The sequence below is a fragment of the Callorhinus ursinus genome, unplaced genomic scaffold (assembly GCF_003265705.2).
Source record: "Callorhinus ursinus isolate GAN/ISIS: 27379988/994484 unplaced genomic scaffold, GSC_fseal_2.0 scaffold12, whole genome shotgun sequence".
Taxonomy (NCBI): Eukaryota; Metazoa; Chordata; class Mammalia; order Carnivora; family Otariidae; genus Callorhinus; species Callorhinus ursinus.
Window position 1 is genome coordinate 48,127,911 of NW_027397074.1, and position 23,533 is coordinate 48,151,443.

Below are 23,533 nucleotides of genomic sequence, written 5' to 3' on the forward strand. Positions count from 1 at the left end.
GGTTACTTATATTATCATATATTGTAGAAGGTCAATTGATGGTGAAGCAGACACCGAACAATGTCCCTATTAAGCTGATTTCATGGATATTTTCATCTCCTGGCCATATGGGTTTGGAATTACCTTAGGGATTTTTTTTTTTTTAAAGAAGGAAGTGAACAGATGAATGATAACTATTTTATTACTCAACATAGCTTGTGTTTGTGGAAGACAAAGTTCATCAATTTGTTTTAAAGAAAAACAAGAGTGTGCCAAATGTAATTTGTTGAGGGCTCAAGAATTGTGAAATTATCCCTAACTGAAGTTTGTCATTTTTGCAGGTAATCGCTCTAGCAGATGCAGTAGAGGAAAACCAAGACAATCTGTTCCAGTCATTCACCAAGCTGAGAAGTGCCACCCATCTGGTGATTCTGCTGATTGGGCTGTGGCAGAAGCTTAGTCCTGACCAGGTTGCTATTCTGGAAGCAGCATTTCTGCCACTGCAGCATGATACTCAAGAATTGGTAAGGACCCACAAGCCTGCAGTGGTAACAGCCATCATTATTGAAAAGAGTGTGGTTTGGGGAAGATCTCGCATGGCTATCATGTTTTCTAAGGTATCAGATGGAGGCTTTTTTTTTTTTTTTTTTAACCGAGATCCTGTTTTTCTTTTCTTTAAACCATAATAAAAATGTCAAATAAAGGCCTCTTTTTTTCTAGAGCTATTTTAAAAATAGGTATATAGTCCATTTTTATGTGGTATCCAGTCTATTTTTTATGTGCTCTTCAATCACTTAGAAGCCAGGGAAATAGTCATTTGACTGCCTGAGTGATGGCAGTAAACCTTCAGATTAGCTAATCCTTTCCTTTTCCACCAGAGAAAACAGTTCAGCCATTTTAATTTGCTCAATGTTCTTAAATTTAAGTGTTACTTCAAGAGTTAGGGAGAGCTGAGATAGCCTTGTTAAATGACAGGAATATTTTGTTACATTTATATAGTTCTTTGTATATAGTGTATAAACTCCTTTACTCTTGACCCTTTGAGTAGGCAGTTTAGAACCAAACAGGGCAAAATGAGGGTTCGTATTTGGAGTTTTTGGTGAAAGATTATATGAGTAAAAACATCTTAGAGCCCTTGAATTTTAGAGGTTTATATGACTACCAGGTGTCATTTTTGGGGAACTTTTTGCATGCTTTTATATACAAAGAAATAATATACTTCTTAGAAATTAGAGACCCCTGGACTTATTTTCTGTATTGGAGGAAACCATTCAAGAAAAAAATCATTTCAACTCCATTTTTAAACACAGCTATGAGAACATAGGACTAAAAATAATAGTACTAAAACTAACATTTTTGAGTGCTTACTAGGTAGGCATTAGGTGATATTTTAAGTGTTTCACAAGGATTATCTCATTTAATCTTAAACATGGCCAAAGGTAAGGTAGTTAAGGTACTGTTTACATCCCCATTTTATATATGAAAAAATTTAGGCTTTGAGGGTTAAGTACCTTTTGGAAACTAGTGGGTGGTAGAGCCAGGATTTGGGCCCAGGTCTGGCTGCTTTCAAAGCATATGTTTTTAACCAATGCACTGTATTTTAACAAACAAAGTCATGAACAAGATTTTGAAAATCACAGGCTTTGTCAGTTGAATGTAATTTTCTAAGGATTGTCAGATGAAAAAAAAAATCAAACTATATTTTATGTCCTAAACAAAATACTAATAAATAAATTGCAAAAAAATTTAGAGTACACCTTTTTCCTAGATTGAGAAAATAAAATTACTGCTAAAATTGATTTTTGAGACGCTAGAAATAGGGACATTGTAGTAATAGAAAACAATACAATTAGGAGTGTATTAGCAAGAATGATAACTATGAACTCAGATTTAGCAGTCAGAAAGATGTGGGTGGCCTCAGTTCCTGGTTCCACCACTTGATGCCTTCTGATCAGGTTTTCTAGCTGTTCTAAATCTCTACTTCTGTAGCTCTAAGCTGGAAGCAATAATAGGACCTATGCAATATTGAATAAGAATTAAATGAGATAATGGAATAGAGTGGAATTATATCTTACGCATTTTTATTTTCTCAGCATCTGGCACAATGCCTGACCATAGCACAGTCAATATTTGTTGGGTGAATGACTGGAGAGAAGGGTGAAAGCTACTAAGAGCTGACTTGGCAGAACAAAGGTAGTAGATATAATCTGGAGCATGAAGGATCAGGGCAGGGCCAGCTATATAACTTACAGGGCCCAGTGCAAAATGAAAATGTAGATCTGCTGTTCAAAAAGTAGAGAAAAGTGCTGAAGTGTTGTTAAAACAGGTACTAAAACAAAGCTTTTTACTTTCTGCCATCTCTCTCTCATCATGGTGCTTTATTTGCTATTTTATGTTCTTAATGAAGAAAAATTAAAAATTTAAGTTGTTAGCATGAATTTTACCCTCAATCTTTAGTATGCAATGCCAGTTTTAATACAAATGTAAGAGCATTGACCCTCTATGCAGAATCACCAAAATTATGTAATTTGTATTTTGTAGCTCATACATGCCTATGCATTTTGTTCTTAAAGAACTTGTGAATCACTGCACAAAATTAACTGTTTTTATTTCACTTCTTGATATGCACACATCTACCAACACTTTCCACCTTCAGCTTACTGATGAGTAAGGAAGGAGAGAAAGGAAAAGGAGCTCTGTGTTGCTCTATTTCCCCTTCCTTCTGTTACCGTTTTCAGTGTAATAGTTGGATAATACAGGGAAGTAACAGGAGTATAATGGACTGCCTTAGTCATTCCTGTTTCTTTCTTCATTCAAAACAAGTTTTGGTGCAAATGAAAAGCCTTGAAGGGCTGTCAGTGCCTCACTTAATCAGTCTAGATGTAACACGCCTTCCTTGTTCTTGCTTTGAGTCTCCCTGACTCCCACTCATTCAGGGGCCGTGGAATTCTAAGCTTATGGAGCAGAAAGGGAGAAGGCCACGCATATTGGGCATGTCTTCCCTTCTCACACACACTTCACTGTCCCATCGGACTTCACTTACAAAACACAAGTTCAAAGATAACATTATTAAGAATTTCAAGATGGCGACGGCAAAGCATTAATTCAAGTGTGGGGCCCTTCTGAACCTCGAGCCCTGTGCGACTGCACAGCTCTCATGCTCCTGAAGTGTGATTAGACCCAGAGGAAGAACTTCCTTGAAATAAAGGTTCTCAAATGTAGGGATTGAGTCCCCAGAGAGATTGTGGTAGTTCCAAATCTAGAGATCTTTAAAAACAGCCTCATTTGCTGGGAGTATGTAGTATGTTCATCCCTGTAAGCAGGTGAATGGACGAGGCGTCTTTTCAAAGCTGCTTTCTGCCCTACCACCGGGTTCTCTGCTGTCATACCTCCCAAAGCAGGGTGGGGAAAATTCTTTCAACTTTCTTCTGAATGTGGTGAGATTAGAAGGTGTGTATACTCGTTATGTCTATCGAAGTCATTAATGAGACAGGACATTTGATAAAAACATAACTTGGAGAAGAATGAATCAAGAAAGACATTTTAATACTGCTTGTTATGCTCTTCATCTTTAATTAGGTTGTGGTATTCACTTTGGACTTATACTGTTGAGACAGCTTATATGTCTGGGGAAAAAAGGAATCTTTTTTCATTCTTTAAGACGTACGCATGCAGTATGTGGTTTTGACATGCTAGTTCACAATCCTCCACATTATGCCTTTAGACCTCACAAATAAATGTTATGTGATGGGTATCCCACTGAGATGTGAAAATGAAATATGCAAACCTGAAATAACTTGGAGGGAGGGTGAGGCGGGGAAGAAAGGAGTCTCTGACCAGAATGTTGAAAATATATCCCATATTGAAGTTATTATGATACCACAAAAATCTGAATGTAATTTAGATGGTTTGGTTGAAAGTGGATGGCAGAGTACATGTGTGAGGGGGAGAACTTCAGACATGTGGACAACATTTTCAGAAGAGACTCTCAGTTCAAGGTCAGATGTCCCCACAAGTATTGAGAGGAGGAAGAAAGTACTCAGAAGAGGTTTTATTTATGTTTCAAATAGCACTGCATAATGGTTTGTTGCGTTGTTATTGAGATGGCATGTGTCACAAAGGCAAGCAAAATGCCCTAGTTCCCTCTGGAATATTTTCTTACTGGCATTGGATTCACAAAGCAAAAATATTTAGAATTTATTATTACTAATGAAAAGGAATGTGCTTCACACTATATTATCAGTAGTTTTTTTTTTTTTAAATACAATCTCATTTGGAACAGAATTCATCATTGTTTTCTTTGATCTGTTTCTTTAGTGATGCTTTTCTGTTTTTGCCACTTCTCATAACTGTTTTGGCGCAAATAAATGCCGGTATTGTGGAATATTACACGTGACTTTTCCAAGGTGCTGAAAGTTCATATGCCAAATGTGTTTTTTTTAGGGATATTTCCCTTCACTTTAAGAAAGACATTAAGTGTTTTCTTTGTCATCTCCAAAAAGAGCTCTTAAACTCAGTTCCATCAGTGGATTTGATAATAAATATGATATTGTCCCTGCCATCTTCCTGTCATGATAGAGAAGTGTTGCCCCAAATAGTGTATTCTCTCAGAGTACCTGATGGGTCAATTCTAAAATGAATTGTTTTCTTACTTTCAGGTTAGGGGCTGAGGAGATTTCAGAGTATTCGCAATGCAGAATTTAAACATGTATCTAATGACCCTTTATCTGTTTGAAGCTCTGTGGAAAATATTATCTTTACTTAGGTCAGTGAGGGCTGGGTTACTGGTTTGAGTCTGAGAGAGTGTTTAATTGTGATAGGACATATATCTCCCTCTCATAATGTTGTATAAAAGCCAAAAGCTGCAAAACTATACATACCTCAGGATTGACTTGAAGTCTTATCCAGTCATTTATGCATTCAATGAGTATTCATTAAGCATCTACTATGTTTCAGGCAGTGTTGTAGGCTTTCAGCATATTTCAATAAACAAAACAGAGTTGGATCCCATCCTTTGTGGATTTACATCAACATTTTAAGCAAACAGATTCCAGTCACATTTAGCCATAAACGTATTGGCTGTCTGATATGTTAGCTACTTGCCAAATGTGGCTATTTAAGTTGAAATTTGCATAAATTAAAGTGAAATAAAATTAAAGTTTCAGTTCCTCGATTTCACTAGCTATATTTCAACTGCTCAGTAGCCACGTGTGGCTACCATTAGCGGCTACCACATTGGAAAGTGCAGATATAGAACATTTCCTTCACCATAATAATTTCTGTTGCATAGTACTCTCCATCATTAAAAGAGAAAGGGTTTTGTCAATTGGGTTGACAACTCAAGCACATATTAACAAATTAATGAGAGAAGGGTAGGACACTGACATTAAGTTATGCCATGGTGTTTGCTTTAGCAGCCCTTATTTCTGATATTCTGGTATCATCTTCTTGGTCACACGTGCAATAACCAGGCTTTCTCCAGGGAGACGAATGCATCTACACAAAAGGGAGGAAATAAGCTGGTGCAAGTGCTGCTACTCCCCCTTCACATGATCTTGGTAGACATTATAATCACCGCAAATTCTTTCCTGTTGAGTCAGCAACATGACCTCAGAATCCTTTTGAATATAGCATTCTAGGTAGTCACTATCACTTGCAGTTGGTATGTGGATGAATCCTCTTTGCCCTTCCTGATCTCTGTACAGATCTGCTTCTCATTTTCTTAGCAAACAGCTAGATGTCTAAGATTCTTTCACATAAAGTCCAGGAGATGGCAAGAGAGCAAAGAGGAACAATATTGTTATTTCCAAATGGGCTTTCTCTGACTTCTGCTCCAAATGTTCATTTATGTTCCACCTGACTCCAGGGGAATCTCTAAGGAAAAGAGCAACAGTGCGCCCGTTTGGAGACCTAAGTACACACAGTCCTAGAATTAGAAGGAGTATTATTGGCACATTGTGTAGCATTTTGCCTTACTTTTTCTTTTCTTTAAAAGTGCATTTAGTATCTTTAGTAGATGTTATCTACTGTTTGAAAAAGAAAAGCTTTATTGTGCTCTTAAGAGTTTAACAGTTACCTTCCCTAGTATTGAACTTTCAAATCCCCCGAGAAAGTTAAGGTGGAAACTTACATCAGCTGGGGGAGGAGATTTGGACCTTCAGCCTTAGTTTTTGATTGATTATTCCTTTGACAAACTGATATGGAAGGAGAAACTTATTTTTAACATGTTCAACATGGTTCATGTGAGAAAACAGATGTTTATAATAGGAAATCCTATTGTGTGGAGAGACTTATCAAGGCTCACTTACAGGGCTTGAAGGCTTCTACGTCACAGCTCAGGTTTGATATAAGGGCCATTGTGCCTCCTGTCTGGATTGAGTGATGACTGAGATGGCTAATCATTGCTGTTATTAATGACCTCTTCTTAAAAGGCAAACAAAAGGAGGAAGTCTGGTGTCAGTATCAAGTCGGCCTTTATGACTGTTAAAGTATCATCACAATTATAAACTGTCTATGGGAACATAGTGGAGAAAGTAAATATTTTGGTAATCCCCTTGATCTTAGCCAACAAGATAAACATGAAAGAATTAGTTTCATGTTCATAATGGCCACATACTCTGTGTTGTTGCTAGTTACATGCAACTGCTGTTCTGTAATGGTAGGGTTTTCTACTTTACCAGTATTGAGTATAACATATCTCAGAGCCTTCTGATGACTTGCTTGCTGTTTTAAAAATTGGAATACGGGGCGGAGCAAGATGGCGGAGGAGTAGGAGACCTGGATTTCGTCTGGTCTCAGGAATTCAGCTGAATAGGGATCAAACCATTCTGAACACCTACGAACTCAACAGGAGATCGAAGAGGAGAGTAACAACAACTCTCTGAACAGGAAAGCGATCACTTTCTGGAAGGTAGGACGTACGGAGAAGTGAATCTGAGGCGATATTCGGGAGGATAGACGGCAGGTGAGGGGACCTCCGTCGGCCGCTTCTAGCAAGTGATAGAGCCGCGGAGCACAAAATCGGAACTTTTAGAAGTCGGCTCCGCGGAGGGACGTCGCTCCAGTGGCTAAGCGGGGGGTGAAACCCTCGTGGGACAGTGTGGTCTCAGGACCCTCGGGGTCACAGAAAGACCGGGGGTGCCTGAGTGCAGTAGAGCTCCTGGGTATCGGAGAAGGGAAGCCGGCTGCAGAGACGGAACCGAGGCGCGGGCTCTCAGCTCGGGGTGGCCATAAACTGTGATCCGCGGTCCAGTCGGGCCACTGCTCCTCCAGCAGGGACCCAACAAGCGGCAGAGCCAGGGGAGACTCCCCTCCCTCCCCCGGGAGGAGCGGTGCGTGAGCGCACCGCAGGGATCTGCTGGGTTTGGAGACTCCACACGGGGTCGGGTGCCAGAGATAGAAACGATTGGTCACAGGCCCGGTGAGCACGGAGTGCGGCTGGAGACCGGGGACACGGGAGTGACTGACTGCTTTTCTCTGGGGGCGCACTGAGGAGCGGAGCCCCGAGTTCTTGCCTCCTCTGGGGCGGAGATTGGGAGGCCGCCATTTTCACTGTCCTCCTCCAAAGCTGTACCGAGAACTTGCAGGGAACAAAAGCTCCTGAGAGCAAACCCGAGCAGCTTGCTTAGCTGGGACCGACAAGGGCGGGGCAATTCCGCCTCCGGCAAAGACATTTGGGAACCACGGCAACAAGCCCCTCCCCCAGAAGAGCAGCACGAACAGCCAGCCAAGACCAAGTTTACCGATCAAGGAGAACGGGAGAACTCCAGCGCTAGGGGAATACTGCACATAGAATTCATGGCTTTTTCTTACCAGGATTCATTAGTTTTTCAAAGTTAATTTTTTTAACTGTTTTTTTAATTTCTCTTTTTCCCTTTTTCAACCAACATCTTATCAATCCCTTTTTTTTAAAAAAACATTTTTTATTTTCATTTTTAGAGTCATATTTTATCCCTTCATAGTAGTTACCCTTATTTTTGGCATATATATATAAGTTGTTCTCTCTTTAAAATTTTGAGATACAGTTTCTTCTAACAGATCAAAATATACCCTAAATCACTAGTGTATGCCTTTGTTCTAGTCTCCTGCCTGATTACATTCTCTCCCTTTTTTTTTGAATCTTCTTCTTTCTTTTTTCAAATTTCTTATCGTATCAATTCCTTTTATAAAATCTTTTATAATTTTCATCTTTACAGTCATCTTCCATCCCTTCGTTGTATCAACCCTTATTTTGTACATATATAAGTCTTTCTTCCTTTAAAATTTTAGGAGGCACTTTTTTCTGACAGACCAAAATATACCCAAAATCTAGTGTGTGGCACTGATCTATGCACTAGCCTGATCATATTTGATCATATTCGGGTTTTTTTGTATTGTTCTGTTTTTGTTTTTAATCTTTATCTTTTTGGGGTTTTTTTCTTTCTTTTCTCTTTCTTTTCTCTTTCTTTTTTCTTTCTTTCCCTTTCTTTTCCCCTGGTTTCAAGTCTTTTCTAATTTGTATAGAGTATATTTGCTGGGGACGTTCTTAACCTGTTGGCATTTTGTTCTCTCATTCATCTATTCTCCTCTGGACAAAATGACAAGACGAAAAAAATCACCTCAGCAAAAAGAACAAGAGATAGTACCGTCAGCCAGGGACCTACTCAATACGGACATTAGTATGATGTCGGACCTAGAGTTCAGAATCATGACTGTAAAGATACTAGCTGGGCTTGAAAAAGGTGTGGAAGTTATTAGAGAAACCCTTTCTGGAGAAAGAAAAGAACTAAAATCTAACCAAGTCGAAATCAAAAAGGCTATTAATGAGGTGCAATCAAAAATGGGGGCACTAACTGCTAGGATAAATGAGGTAGAAGAGAGAATCAGTGATATAGAAGACCAAATGATGGAAAATAAAGAGGCTGAGAAAAAGAGAGAGAAACAACTACAGGATCACGAGGGCAGAATTCGAGAGATAAGCGATACGATAAGACGAAACAACATTAGAATAATTGGGATCCCAGAAGAAGAAGAAAGAGAGAGGGGCAGAATGTATATTGGAGCAAATAATAGCAGAGAACTTCCTTAATGTGGGGAAGGAAATAGGCATCAAAATCCAGGAGGCAAAGAGAACCCGTCTCAAAATCAATAAAAATAGGTCAACACCCCGACATCTAATAGTAAAACTTACGAGTCTCAGAGACAAAGAGAAAATCCTGAAAGCAGCTCGGGAGAAGAGATATGTAACCTACAATGGTAGAAACATTAGATTGGCAACAGACCTATCCACAGAGACCTGGCAGGCCAGAAAGGACTGGAATGATATCTTCAGAGCACTAAACGAGAAAAATATGTAGCCAAGAATACTATATCCAGCTAGGCTCTCATTGAAAATTGAAGGAGAGATAAAAAGCTTCCAGGACAAACAAAAACTAAAGGAATTTGCAAACACGAAACCAGGCCTCCAGGAAATATTGAAAGGGGTCCTCTAAGCAAAGAGAGAGACTAAAAGCAGCACAGATCAGAAAGGAACAGAGACAATATACAGTCAAAGTACCTTACAGGCAATACAATGGCACTAAATTCATACCTTTCAATAGTTACCCTGAATGTAAATGGGCTAAAAGCCCCAATCAAAAGACACAGGCTATCAGATTGGATTAAAAAACAAGACCCATCAATATGCTGTCTGCAAGAGACTCATTTTAGACCCAAAGACACCTCCAGATTGAAAGTGAGGGGGTGGAAAACCATTTACCATGCTAATGGACACCAAAAAAAGCTGGGGTGGCAATCCTTATATCAGACAAACTAGATTTTAAACCAAAGACTGTAATAAGAGATGAGGAAGGACACTATATCCTACTTAAAGGCTCTATCCAACAAGATGATCTAACAATTGTAAATATCTATGCCCCTAATGTGGGAGCAGCCAATTATATAAGGCAATTAATAACAAAAGAGAAGAAACACATTGACAGCAATACAATAATAGTGGGGGACTTTAACACCCCCCTGACTGAAATGGACAGATCAGCTAAGCAAAAGATCAACAAGGAAATAAAAACTTTAAATGACACACTGGACCAAACGGACTTCACAGACATATTCAGAACATTCCATCCCAAAGCAACGGAATACACATTCTTCTCTAGCGCCCATGGAACATTCTCCAGAATTGATCATATCCTAGGTCACAAATCAGGTCTCAACCGGTACCAAAAGATTGGGATCATTCCCTGCATATTTTCAGACCACAATGCTTTGAAACTAGAACGCAATCACAAGAGGAAAGTTGGAAAGAACTCAAATGCATGGAGGCTAAAGAGCATCCTACTAAGGAATGAATGGGTCAACCAGGAAATTAAAGAAGAATTAAAAAAATTCATGGAAACCAATGAAAATGAAAACACAACTGTTCGAAATCTTGGGGATGCAGCAAAGGCAGTCCTGAGAGGAAAGTATATAGCAATACAAGCCTTTCTCAAGAAACAAGAAAGGTCTCAAATACACAACCTAACCCTACACCTAAAGGAGCTGGAGAAAGAACAGCAAATAAAGCCTAAACCCAGCAGGAGAAGAGAAATCATAAAGATCAGAGCAGAAATCAATGAACTAGAAACCAAAAGAACAGTAGAACAGATCAACGAACCTAGGAGCTGGTTCTTTGAAAGAATTACAAGATTGATAAACTCCTGGCCAGACTTATCAAAAAGAAAAGAGGAATGACCCACATCAACAAAATCATGAATGAAAGAGGAGAGATCACAACCAACACCAAAGAAATACAAACAATTCTAAGAACATATTATGAGCCACTCTATGCCAGCAAATTAGATAACCTGGAAGAAATGCGTGCATTCCTAGAGATGTATCAACTACCAAAATTGAACCAGAAACAAATAGAAAACCTGAACAGACCTGTAACCACTAAGGAAATGGAAGCAGTCATCCAAAATCTCCCAACAAACAAAAGCCCAGGGCCAGATGGCTTCCCAGGGGAATTCTATCAGACATTTAAAGAAGAATTAATACCTATTCTCCTGAAACTGTTCCAAAAAATAGAAATGGAAGGAAAACTTCCAAACTCATTTTATGAGGCCACCATTACCTTGATCCCAAAACCAGACAAAGGCCCCATCAAAAAGGAGAACTACAGTCCAAAATCCTTGATGAACTTGGATGCAAAAATTCTCACCAAAATACTAGCCAATAGGATCCAACAGTACATTAAAGGGATTATTCACCACGACCAAGTGGGATTTATCCCTGGGCTGCAAGGCTGGTTCAACATCCGCAAATCAATCAACGTGATACAATACGTTAACAAAGAAAGAACAAGAATCATATGATCCTCTCAATAGATGCAGAAAAAGCATTTGACAAAGTACAGCATCCTTTCTTGATCAAAACTCTTCAGAGTATAGGGATAGAGGGCACATACCTCAATATCATAAAAGCCATCTATGAAAAACCTACAGCGAATATCATTCTCAATGGGGAAAAGCTGAGAGCTTTTCCCCTAAGGTCAGGAACACGGCAGGGATGTCCACTCTCACCACTGCTATTCAACATAGTATTAGAAGTCCTAGCCACAGCAATCAGACAACAAAAAGAAATCAAAGGCACCCAAATCGGCAAAGAGGAAGTCAAACTCTCACTCTTTGCAGATGATAGGATACTGTATGTGGAAAATCCAAAAGACTCCACCCCAAAACTGCTAGAACTCATACAGGAATTCAGTCAAGTGGCAGGATATAAAATCAATGCAGAGAAATCAGTGGCATTCCTATACACCAACAACAAGACAGAAGAGAGACAAATCAAGGAGTCTATCCCATTTACAATTGCACCCAAAACCATTAGATACCTAGGAATAAATCTAACCAAAGAGGCAAAGGATCTGTACTCAGAAAACTATAAAATACTCATGAAAGAAATTGAAGAAGACACAAAGAAATGGAAAAACGTTCCATGCTCATGGATTGGAAGAACAAACATTGTGAAGATGTCAATGCTACCTAGAGCAATCTACACATTCAATGCAATCCCCATCAAAATACCATCCGCTTTTTTTCAAAGAAATGGAACAAATAATCCTAAAATTTGTTTGGAAGCAGAAGAGACCCCGAATAGCCAGAGGAATGTTGAAAAAGAAAAGCAAAGCTGGCGGCATCACAATTCCGGACTTCCAGCTCTATTACAAAGCTGTCATCATCAAGACAGTATGGTACTGGCACAAAAACAGACACATCAATCAATGGAACAGAATAGAGAGCCCAGAAATGGACCCTCAACTCTATGGTCAACTCATCTTTGACAAAGCAGGAAAGAATGTCCAATGGAAAAAAGACAGTCTCTTCCACAAATGGTGTTGGGAAAATTGGACAGCCACATGCAGAAGAATGAAACTGGACCATTTCCTTACACCACACACAAAAATAGACTCCAAATGGTTGAAAGACCTAAACGTGAGACAGCAGTCCATCAAAATCCTAAAGGAGAACACAGGCAGCAACCTCTTCGACCTCAGCTGCAGCAACTTCTTCCTAGGAACATTGCCAAAGGCAAGGGAAGCAAGGGCAAAAATGAACTATTGGGATTTCATCAAGAGAAAAAGCTTTTGCACAGCAAAAGAAACAGTCCACAAAACCAAAAGACAACCGACAGGATGGGAGAAAATATTTGCAAATGACATATCAGATAAAGGGCTAGTATCCAAAATCTATAAAGAACTTATCAAACTGAATACCCAAAGAACAAATAATCCAATCAAGAAATGGGCAGACGACATGAACAGACATTTTTCCAAAGAAGACATCCAAATGGCCAGCAGACACATGAAAAAGTGCTCAACATCGCTCAGCATCGGGGAGATCCAAATCAAAATCTCAATGAGATACCACCTCACACCAGTCAGAATGGCTAAAATTAACAAGTCCGGAAACGACAGATGTTGGCAGGGATGTGGAGAAAGGGGAACCCTCCTACACTGTTGGTGGGAATGCAAGCTGGTGCAACCACTCTGGAAAACAGTATGGTGGTTCCTCAAACAGTCGAAAATAGAGCTACCGTACGATCCAGCAATTGCACTACTGGGTATTTACCCCAAAGATACAAATGTAGGGATCCGAAGGGGTACGTGCACCCCAATATTTATAGCAGCAATGTCCACAGTAGCCAAACTGTGGAAAGATCCAAGATGTCCATCGACAGATGAATGGATAAAGAAGATGTGGTATATATACACAATGGAATAGTGTGCAGCCATCAAAAGGAATGAGATCTTGCCATTTGCAACGACGTGGATGGAACTGGAGGGTGTTATGCTGAGTGAAATAAGTCAATCAGAGAAAGACATGTATCATATGACCTCGCTGATATGAGGAATTCTTTATCTCAGGAAACAAACTGAGTGTTGCTGGAGTGGTGGGGGGTGGGAGGGAGGGGGTGGCTGGGTGATAGACATTGGGGAGGTTATGTGCTATGGTGAGCGCTGTGAATTGTGCAAGACTGTTGAATCACAGATCTGTACTTCTGAAACAAATAATGCAGGATATGTTATGAAAAAAGAAGAAGAAGAAGATAGCAGGAGGGGAAGAATGAAGGGGAGTAAGTCGGAGGGGGAGACGAACCATGAGAGACGATGGACTCTGAAAAACAAACTGAGGTTTCTAGAGGGGAGGGGAGTGGGGGGATAGGTTAGCCTGGTGATGGGTATTAAAGAGGGCACGTTCTGCGTGGAGCACTGGGTTTTATGTGGAAACAATGAATCATGGAACACTACATCTAGCAGTAATGATGTAGGGGCGCCTGGGTGGCTCAGTTGGTTCAGCGACTGCCTTCAGCTCAGGTCATGATCCTGGAGTCCCGGGATCGAGTCCCACATCGGGCTCCCTGCTCAGCAGGGAGTCTGCCTCTCCCTCTGACCCTCTTCCCTCTCATGCTCTCTATCTCTCATTCCCTGTCTCTCAAATAAATAAATAAAATCTTTAAAAAAAAAAAAAGAACTAATGATGTAATGTATGGTGATTTACATAACAATAAATCAATTAGAAAAATAAATAAATAAAAATTGGAATACATCAGAATAGCAGCCAAGTAGAATACAGTATACAAGTGGTGATGTGTAATTTTTTAAACTTCTCTTAAGTATATCAGATACGGGGGCCCCTGGGTGGCTCAGTCGTTAAGCATCTGCCTTCAGCTCAGGTCATGATCCCAGAGTCCTGGGATCGAGGCCCGCATCGGGCTCCCTGCTCGGCGGGAAGCCTGCTTCTCCCTCTCCCACTCCCCCTACTTGTGTTCCCTCTCTCGCTGTGTCTCTCTCTTTCAAATAAATAAATAAAATCTTAAAAAGAAAGTATATTAGATATGAAACAGCACTTTAATGGATACATTTAATATTATTTATACATTCAAGAATAGAGATACTAGATAAATGTACAAAGAATTGATTAATTGAAGCTTCACTCTCACTGTATGCCACCCCAAAACGTTTGTGAAGCAAGGTGTGGTTTAAATATAAATAAATAAGTGAATTCACACAACCACAGTGAGGAAAATAAAGATCATCATCATCCTCATAATGCCCACTGATTTGATCCTGGCTAAAAGTGTATTTTTTTTTTAAAGATTTTATTTATTTATTTGAGAGAGAGAGAACACAAGCAGGATGAGCAGCAGTGGGAGAGGGAGAAGCAGGCTCCCAGCTGAAGAGGGAGCCCGATGACGCAGGGCCCCGATCCCAGGACCCTCAGATCATGACCTGAGCCACCCAGGTGCCCCAGAAGTATATTTATATTAATTTGATTTCCTTAAAATACCTTTACCCAACTTAGTTTGAATCCACTAATTAGAAAGCGATGAGTTTGACATCTGGGACATTGCATTGTTTTAGAAAGGTACACGTGGAAATTGGGGTCTCTTTCCTCTAAAACCAGTGCTCCCCTGTGCTGTAGCCACACACAGAGCTGCAGTCTTCGTCGGTCACTCTGGCCTGCTGTGGTTCATTTGGAAATGTTTCTCAGAAACCCCCTTGGCTTGCATCCTTGTTATTCTGCCTGGCTTTCTGTGGTTGTATTTGAAGTAGCCTTTCTGCTCATGTCTCTGCATTGTATGCCCTGTACATCACTGCTGGACTCAGCCCACCACTCTCTGTCACATGTCTGCTTGCATACTTTCTGTGGCTCTTCTTTGCTCCTGGTTCAGTTTGGACTCCACTGCCAGGCACTCAGGTCTTCCAGTTGCTGGGCACCATCATATCTTCTTTCTCAAAATCAGCTTGTGTGACTCCCCAGCTTTCCTACTTCGTTCTGGGAAATCTGACTTTCCACGGGTATACAGCTTCTTTGCATCAGGCCACGGCTAATAGTGTTTTTTTCTTCACCTAACACAGTGTCCTCTGTTTACCCCTCTGTCCACCCTCTTTTAGAGGCAGATCAGTTCTCTTTCCCTTCTTATTTATTCTGGCTTCCACTCTCTTGTGAATGTCACTTGGGGCTGTGACATAATTTAGCTCTCATTATATATTCTGAAATTGTCAATGTGCTTATCTTGTATTCTTTTTTTTAAGATTTATTTATTTATTTTAGAGAGAGTGTGTGCGTGAGTTGGGGGGGAAGGGCAGAGGGAGAGAGAGAGAGAGAGAATCTCAAGCAGACTCCACTGAGCATGGAGCCCAAAGCAGGGCTCAATCTCACAATCATCAGGTCATGACCTGAGCCGAAACCAAGAGTCGGTTGCTTAACCGACTGCACCACGGAGGCTGCCCACTTGTCTTGTATTCTAATAAACGTAAGGACAGATTCTTCTACATCCCTATAGAATTAAAAACTTAAATTAAGCATATAGTTGGATATAAGTGTCTAGGGATTGCTTGATACCCCATTTATTTCCATAGTGTTCCACACAATTGCAGATTCTCCTCAAACAACTGTATAGTTTTATTAAAAAAGGAAGCATTCTCCTTCCATTTTTCACCACCCCCATTTTTGCAAGCAACCTCAAATATTTTTGGGTTCTGTAACAGTGAAACCTGATCTCTCCTGCATGGATGGTAAAAGATATAGATAGATTGATAGCCAGACCACCACACATGTATATATTTATACATATATTCATTCACATGTCCTATAATTCAAACCAGTAAATACAGAAATTTTTAATCATACCAGTGATGAATATATGCAAGTGAAAACAATTATTAGGTACACCTCACCTATATTGATTTAGTCAAACTTGATAATAAATAGTGCTGAGAGACATGAAGTAAAATAGACATACCCACCTATTTCTGAAGCTATAGGCTTTCCAGAGGGTCGTGGGTCACTAGGAAAAGGCGGAGTCACAAAACAAATCTAACACTTGGTACTGCTAATCTAAGTTAATGCACTAAAAGTAGTAAACTAAAATCCATTTGGTACCATGTTTATTTTTATAATTATGAAATACTGAAAGCAACCTAAATGCTAACAGTTGGAAAGTACAAACTGTGGTATATCAGTTGAATAGAATATTGTGTCAGACTGGGGTTCAGATACTTTTTTTTTTTTGAGCAAATACTTAACTAGCTCTATGTCCTTAAGCAAATTATGAAACTCTCTAAGCATTGGTTTCCTTATCTGTACAGTGGTGAACTAGACCAGACCCTAAGGACTGGCTCTGCTTTGAAGAGAGGTCTGGCTATTCAGATTTTATTTCAGTTTGCTTTCACTTTATATTCCTACTGAACCAGTAAACAAATGGTAGAGAGGAAGAACATGAGATGAAGAAAGTGAGTGAACTTGGCTCTCTAGTGCCTTTCTTATGAAGGCATGCCCAGAGTTTGATGGAAAACACAGTTTGTGCAGGGCGGGGACTCTGCCAGTTCAGAGGTGTTTAGAACCAGAGGCTCACTGCCTTTCCCACAGTTAGGCTGGGAGCGGGGCCACGTCAGCATCTGAGGAGCTGTTGCACATGGAGTTTCTTTTTGCATTGCAGGTATATCCTTTCTTGTACTATATTATCTGTATTGCATAATTCGGTTTGGCTGTGGCCTACTACAAATGATTGACTGAAACACAATAAACATTTAATGAAAAAAATATATACCAAGATTTTTCTTCCTCAAGAAGACATGATCCAAATTCTAGTTTTCACACAAAGTAACTGAAAATTACTTTGCTTGTTGGTCTCAGTGAAGTAGACCACATACTGAACCTCCCTTGGGTGTCTCCATCATCATTTTCAGATTCAGGGTTTTGATGTTTAGTTATGTATACTGACCAAAATATTACTACTACTATATGTACAGAGGTGCTAAACCATGTTTTAAAAAATTGCATTACAAGGATGCCTGGGTGCCTCAGTTGGTTAAGCATCTGCTTTGGCTCAGGTCATGACCCTGAATCGAGCCCTGAATCGAGTCCCGGAATCGAGCCCTGCATCTGGATGGCGAGGGTGGGGGGGGGGGGTCCCTGCTTAGCAGGGAGTCTGCTTCTCTCTCTGCCCCGCACCCCACTTGTGCTCTCTCTCTCTGTCTCTCAAATAAATAAATAAAATCTTTTTAAAAATTGCATTACATCTGTGACCTCATTTGGGAACTACTTGTCAGAGGTGTGCGGGCATCATGAGGATACCCTTTATATACCTCTTAGGATTCCTGTAAGGACTAATTGAGATAATATACATAAAATACCAAATGTGGAGCCGGGAATATGATGATCATCTAAGAATTATTAGTTACTAATACTACTACTGGTTTTCAACAATAAGCTGCTATAAGTTGTAGCATTATTTTATAGACCACTTAGGAAAAAAAAACACTGTCAATTAAACTATGACACAGTGTTTTTGGTCACGTAAGGTTTTTTTTTTTAATATTTTATTTATTTATTTGACAGAGAGAGACACAGTGAGTGAGGGAGCACAAGCAGGGGGAGTGGGAGAGGGAGAAGCAGGCTTCCTGCAGAGCAGGGAGCCCAATGCGGAGCTCGATCCCAGGACCCTGGGACCATGACCTGAGCCGAAGGCAGACACGTGACAACTGAGCCACCCAGACACCCCTCATGTAAGGTTTTTAATAAGTATTGAAGGAGCTCTTTTAGACTTTAGACATATATTTTATTATCTATTGCTCTCATGTCTGAATCAGGCAACATAAATTGGTTTAAGTGTTCTTGACACTTCTTCACATTCAAAATTCGATTCTCTTAACTCATCTTTCAACTCTACATGTCATTGCTATCCATGTTTTTCCATGTAGCATTGTCCTATGTGCCATGTGTGTGACCTGTGTGCCACAAAGAGGCTTTTTTTTTTTTAAGATTTTATTTATTTATTTGACAGAGAGAGACACAGTGAGTGAGGGAGCACAAGCAGGGGGAGTGGGAGAGGGAGAAGCAGGCTTCCTGCAGAGCAGGGAGCCCGATGCGGGGCTCGATCCCAGGACCCTGGGATCATGACCTGAGCAGAAGGCAGATGCTTAATGAATGAGCCACCCAGGCACCCATGAAGAGGCTTGTTGATGCAGCATTTCAGAGCGTGCCACTATTGCCTTCCCGACTTTTGTCAGAGCCTCTTATATCCGTTTTAAATACTTTCCCTTTTGACTAAGCTCAAAGCTTTATTTTTTGCTCTCAGTTGAATCAGATATTGCTGAAGTTAAGTAGCTTCCATCCAGAGTTAGCAGGAAATTTTAGGCAAATTGATGTTTATTGCTTGAACAGTAGTTCTGTGTGATACATTAATTAATCAAACCACTTCTCTTCCAGGGATTTGGTAATTTCTCCTGCTTCAGTTGTATGGCTTGGCATAGGATGTAACCTGAGTGCATGTATCTCAGTAACAAAACATAAAAGATTTCTTCTATCTGTATCTTCTTGTCTTACATCCTGGAAAGCACTTAGCTTTTGCAAGAAAATATGAATTGTTGTCATTCTTCTGTCGTAAATATTTGCTTCACTGATTTCAAATTTATACTTCCTACTGCCCCATTCCACCTTTTTTATTCAGTGAGTCATAGCATAATTTTTAAAGATATTTTAAATGACAGTTCAATAGGGGAGTCTGAGCATTGCACCTATGTCAGTTGAAGTGACAATATAAGAATAGCTGGGACAAAGGCTGTGCATACACAGACACTGACAACGGTAGCATTATTGGAGCCTGGAAGCCAGCAGTTGTTAGATAAGATACATCCCTATTTCAGAGATGTTAAAATTGGGGTGGGGGGAGGAAACTCCTGGAATTGATGGAATGTAATTGTTAAGTACAGACTAACAATTATAATTATAGTCATTTTTTATTAACAGGAAACCTCTGAGTAGTTTGAGTTGGGGACAGGAAGTTATTGAAAAAGGAAGGGCCTTGGTTTTCCATTTGGAGCCGACATCCTTGACCAGAAGCAGATTTCACATAAATAGGAAAAAAAATCTTATTAGTTGCTGCTTTTTGAAGAGAAAGCCACAAATAAGCTGTGAGAAGTAATGAAGGTTGAGTACCTATTGATACCACTTTTAATCTGGCAGATTGCATAACACAGTTATGAAATCTGAGTTTAAATTTCCCTATATGTCATTTATGAGAACTGTAGGAACCCAGGTCTTCCCTCTCACCACAGTGAATATGAATATGCAGAGGAAATCACTGGTATCGTTAACAGGAATATGCTTCACTTTCTGCCTTGAGAGTAGTGAGACTTTCCACTTTCCTGGAAATAAAATCTAATTTCTGTGGCTTAATGGCAATGGTTAGTTGCATTCTAACCCATTTGTTCTAAATTCAAGGTTATAAATATTTCTATATAGTTTTTAGCAATCTTAGAACCAAGGCCTGTAAACTTCACTAATTAGAGGATTTCCCTGATTTGTAGAGAAAAAAGGAGAGGAATCACACACACATACAGAGGGAGAAGTAGAGAGAGAGAGAGAGATAGGCCTGCTTCCCACAATTCAAAATAATGTTAGAAAATTAACTCTTATTGAGCATTATTAAGTATTATGTATTGGCCAAGGACTCTACATATGTTACCCCATTTAATCCTATGCATCTTTGAAGTAGGGGGTTGTAGCAGATGCTATGTGTGATCTGCCCATATCTCTTCACTTCCCACCATTCCTGAAAGCTTCTGCCTTCTTAACATGTACAGCTTTTTGCCCGAGTACTCTTCCTGTTTGGCAGAGGCTGTACAGCCACTGTGTTCAGTCAGTGACTGGTGGGAGTTGGTAGATTAATACCCTAGCTCCCTTGTCCCTCTGACCAGGAAAGTCCAAGGTATGTTATGCACAATCTCCCAGAGTAGTCCAACAGGGTTGCACAGTTGCCTTTAATGGTAATTGCTTGACAGCACAGTTTACTGGCTTTTCCCCCCTTCCCAATCTCACTTCCTCACTCACCCCTGGTACTTCTTGGATCAGCTCTTGGATAAACTATTTGCACTCACATCCTTGTCTCAGGACTACTAGTTCCAGTTTACAGATGAGGAACCATGCCCAGAAAATACCAGGCAAGATTTGAATCTAAACTAGAGGGCTCACAAAAATGAACAGCCTGATTCCATGGGGAAACTTTTGACCAGGTGATCTTATTCAAAAAGATAAAAAAGATATAAAAAAAAGATAAAAAACCTTGAAGGATTTTTTTTAAAATTTTTAATTAAATTCCAGTTAGTTAACATACAGTGTAATATTAGTTTCAGGTGTACAATATAGTGATTCAGTACTTCCATACATCACCCGGTGCTCATTACGACAAGTGCCTCCTTAATCCCCATCACCTATTTAACCCATCCCCCCACCCACCTCCCCTCTGGTGACCATCAGTTTGTTCTCTGTAGTTGAGTCTGTTTCTTGGTTTGCCTCGCTCTTTTCTCCCCTCATGCTCATTTGTTTTGTTTCTTAAATTCCACATATGAGTGAAATCAGGTGGCATTTGCCTTTCTCTGACTGACTTACTTTGCTTAGCATACTGTTCTCTAGCTCCATCCACATTGTTGCAAATGGCAAGATTTCATTCTTTTTTCTGGCTGAATATATCACATCTTCTTTATCCACTCATCAGTCGTTGGACACTTGGGCTATTTCCATAATTTGACTATTGTGGATAGGCATGTATCCCTTTAAATTAGTATTTTTGTATTCTTTGGGTAAATACCTACTACTACAATTGCTGGATCATAGGGGAGTTCTATTTTTTTTTTTAAAGATTTTATTTATTTATTTGTCAGAGAGAGAGCGAGAGCACAAGCAGGGAGAGCAGCAGGCAGAGGGAGAAGCAGACTCCCCACTGAGCAAGGAGCCTGATGTGGGACTCAATCCCAGGACCCTGGGATCATGACCTGAGCCGAAGACAGATGCTTAACCAACTGAGCAACCCAGGCATCCCAGTTCTACTTTTAACTTTTTGAAGAACCTCCATGCTGTTTTCCGGAGTGGCTGCATCAATTTGCATTCCCAGGAACAGTGCAAGAGGGTTCCCCTTTTGCCACATCCTTCCCTATACCTGTTGTTTCTTGTGCTGTTGATTTTAGCCATTCTGACAAGTATGAGGTGATATTTCATTGTAGCTTTGATTTGTATTGCCCTGATGATCAGTGATGTCAAGCATCTTTTCATGTGTCTGTTTGCCATCTGTATGTCTTCTTTGGAAAAATGTCTGTTCATGTCTTCAAATGGGAAAAGATATTTGCAAATGACATATCTGATAAAGGGTTAGTATCCAAAATATATGAAGAACTTATAAAACTCAACACAAAAAAAATGAATACTCCAATTAAAAAATAAGCAGAAGACTTGATCATACTGAAGTTTTACTCTTCTCCAATTTGACTACTTTAACAAGGATAAGTATAACTTATATTTTGTACTTATGTCTACCTGTGTTAGATTCTATACTAGATAATTTAATGGGCAAATTTAATTGACTTGTGGTTTATTTCACATAGCACTGGGATGAACTCAAAATATATATTGATTTTTGCACAAAACTGATGGCAAGTTACCTTATTATGTAGACAAGTGTAAAGACCTTCTATCTTGAATGACTTATTGGCAGATAATTCTTGATGTTCTTCTAGGAAGGAGGCTAAAACAAAAATCATTCGAAAATCACTTTACGTGTACCTCTTTCTAAATACATTTCATTTTCTTCATCATTATTTTTGTATACATTCTTATGTTGTTACTTGAGTGAAAGTTACTTGAAGATAGGATCCATGTCTGATCCCCTTTTTTTTAACCTCACAATATTTAGTGTAATGTCTTGTATCAGTCAGGTCTAAATAAATATTCATAAAATAAATAAATGACTATATTGATTAAAACTAGTGCTTTATTAAATGGACAAAGACATTTAAAATTAGGATCAATATGGGGATAAACATACCATCTCATAAATAATTACTGTTGAACTGTGAGATTTGTGCTGTTGAATTTGTTACCTTAGCTTGACTGTGAAAAATGACACTAACATTGAATGATGTGCCACTCAGTAACTTACGATACCATTCTAAATACCTTTTCTCCTTCTCCAGAATTCTGTTTAAAAGAAAATAGAAATAGAAACCTAGTATGTGGACCTTCTTGTAGCTATTTCAGATCCATTGGTAGCCTTGACTAAGAAAGAAGTAGGCAGTCACATCTTAAAATAGTGAAGCTACTGGGTGGTTCTGAAGAACCCAAACTAATTAAAGGGAGGAGAGAAAAACATAAAGAAAAGGATCCTGTACATCTTCACACTTTTTTTGGACGCTTTCCCCTGATTTTGGTCATTCCTTGTTCTTTGAGAGTGTTAAGAACACAGCATCATCAGGGGGAGGAGTTGATGCCTTTACTTTGTTCACATGGTTCTTCTCTTGTTCTAGCTTTGTTAAGTTTTCCCCAGACTCCATCAGATATGGGTACTTAGGGAGTCTATGACCCCATGTGACTTATGATTTTATTATAGGAGTGGCTGCTTCAAGTATTCTCAATAGTGAATCCCTGAAACAAGCAACTATAATTCAGACTCATAGACCATTCCTAGGTGTCAGTTTCAGTAGTTTATGCAGGTGCTAAAGCTTTTTTTTATTTATTTGAGAGAGAGAATGAGAGAGAGAGAGAGAGAGCACATGAGAGGGGGGAGGGTCAGAGGGAGTAGCAGACTCCCTGCCAAGCAGGGAGCCCTATGCGGGACTCGATCCTAGGACTCCAGGATCATGACCTGAGCTAAAGGCAGTCACTTAACCAACTGAGCCACCCAGGTGCCCAGGTGCTAAAGCTTTGATGGACTCTTCTGAAAGTTTGACCCATCTAAACTGACATAGATTATATGCAGTAAAATCTTATTTAATTATATGCAGATTATTCATTTGAGTCCAGAAGCTGATTTAAATTTTGGTTCTGTTAATATGTTAATTGTGCCCATAAATTTTCTGGGGGAGAAGACCTCATGTGATATTTTCTAAAGCCAAGTTTAGTAAAAGGAGCCTAAGATGATCTGAAGACAGTAGATTGCAAGACATACAATGAAATGAGAAAGAAGTGCTCTGTAGCATAGTGGTCAAGATTTATTTTTTAATTTCATTAGTTTTCTTAGGATGAAAGTAACTTTTATTTGC

General features: G+C 39.6%; 1 protein-coding gene across 4 annotated transcripts in view; it reads left to right on the plus strand.

The window, feature by feature from the left end:
- The window catches only part of BBS9 (Bardet-Biedl syndrome 9), a 474,925-nt gene that overhangs the window by 368,568 nt on the left and 82,824 nt on the right, over positions 1–23,533 (plus strand). For all 4 annotated transcript variants that reach the window (XM_025873123.2, XM_073899047.1, XM_025873126.2 and 1 more), the window contains one exon: positions 321–503. In XM_025873123.2, coding sequence (XP_025728908.1) covers positions 321–503 — 183 coding nt within the window. The remainder of the gene's footprint in view (positions 1–320; positions 504–23,533) is intronic.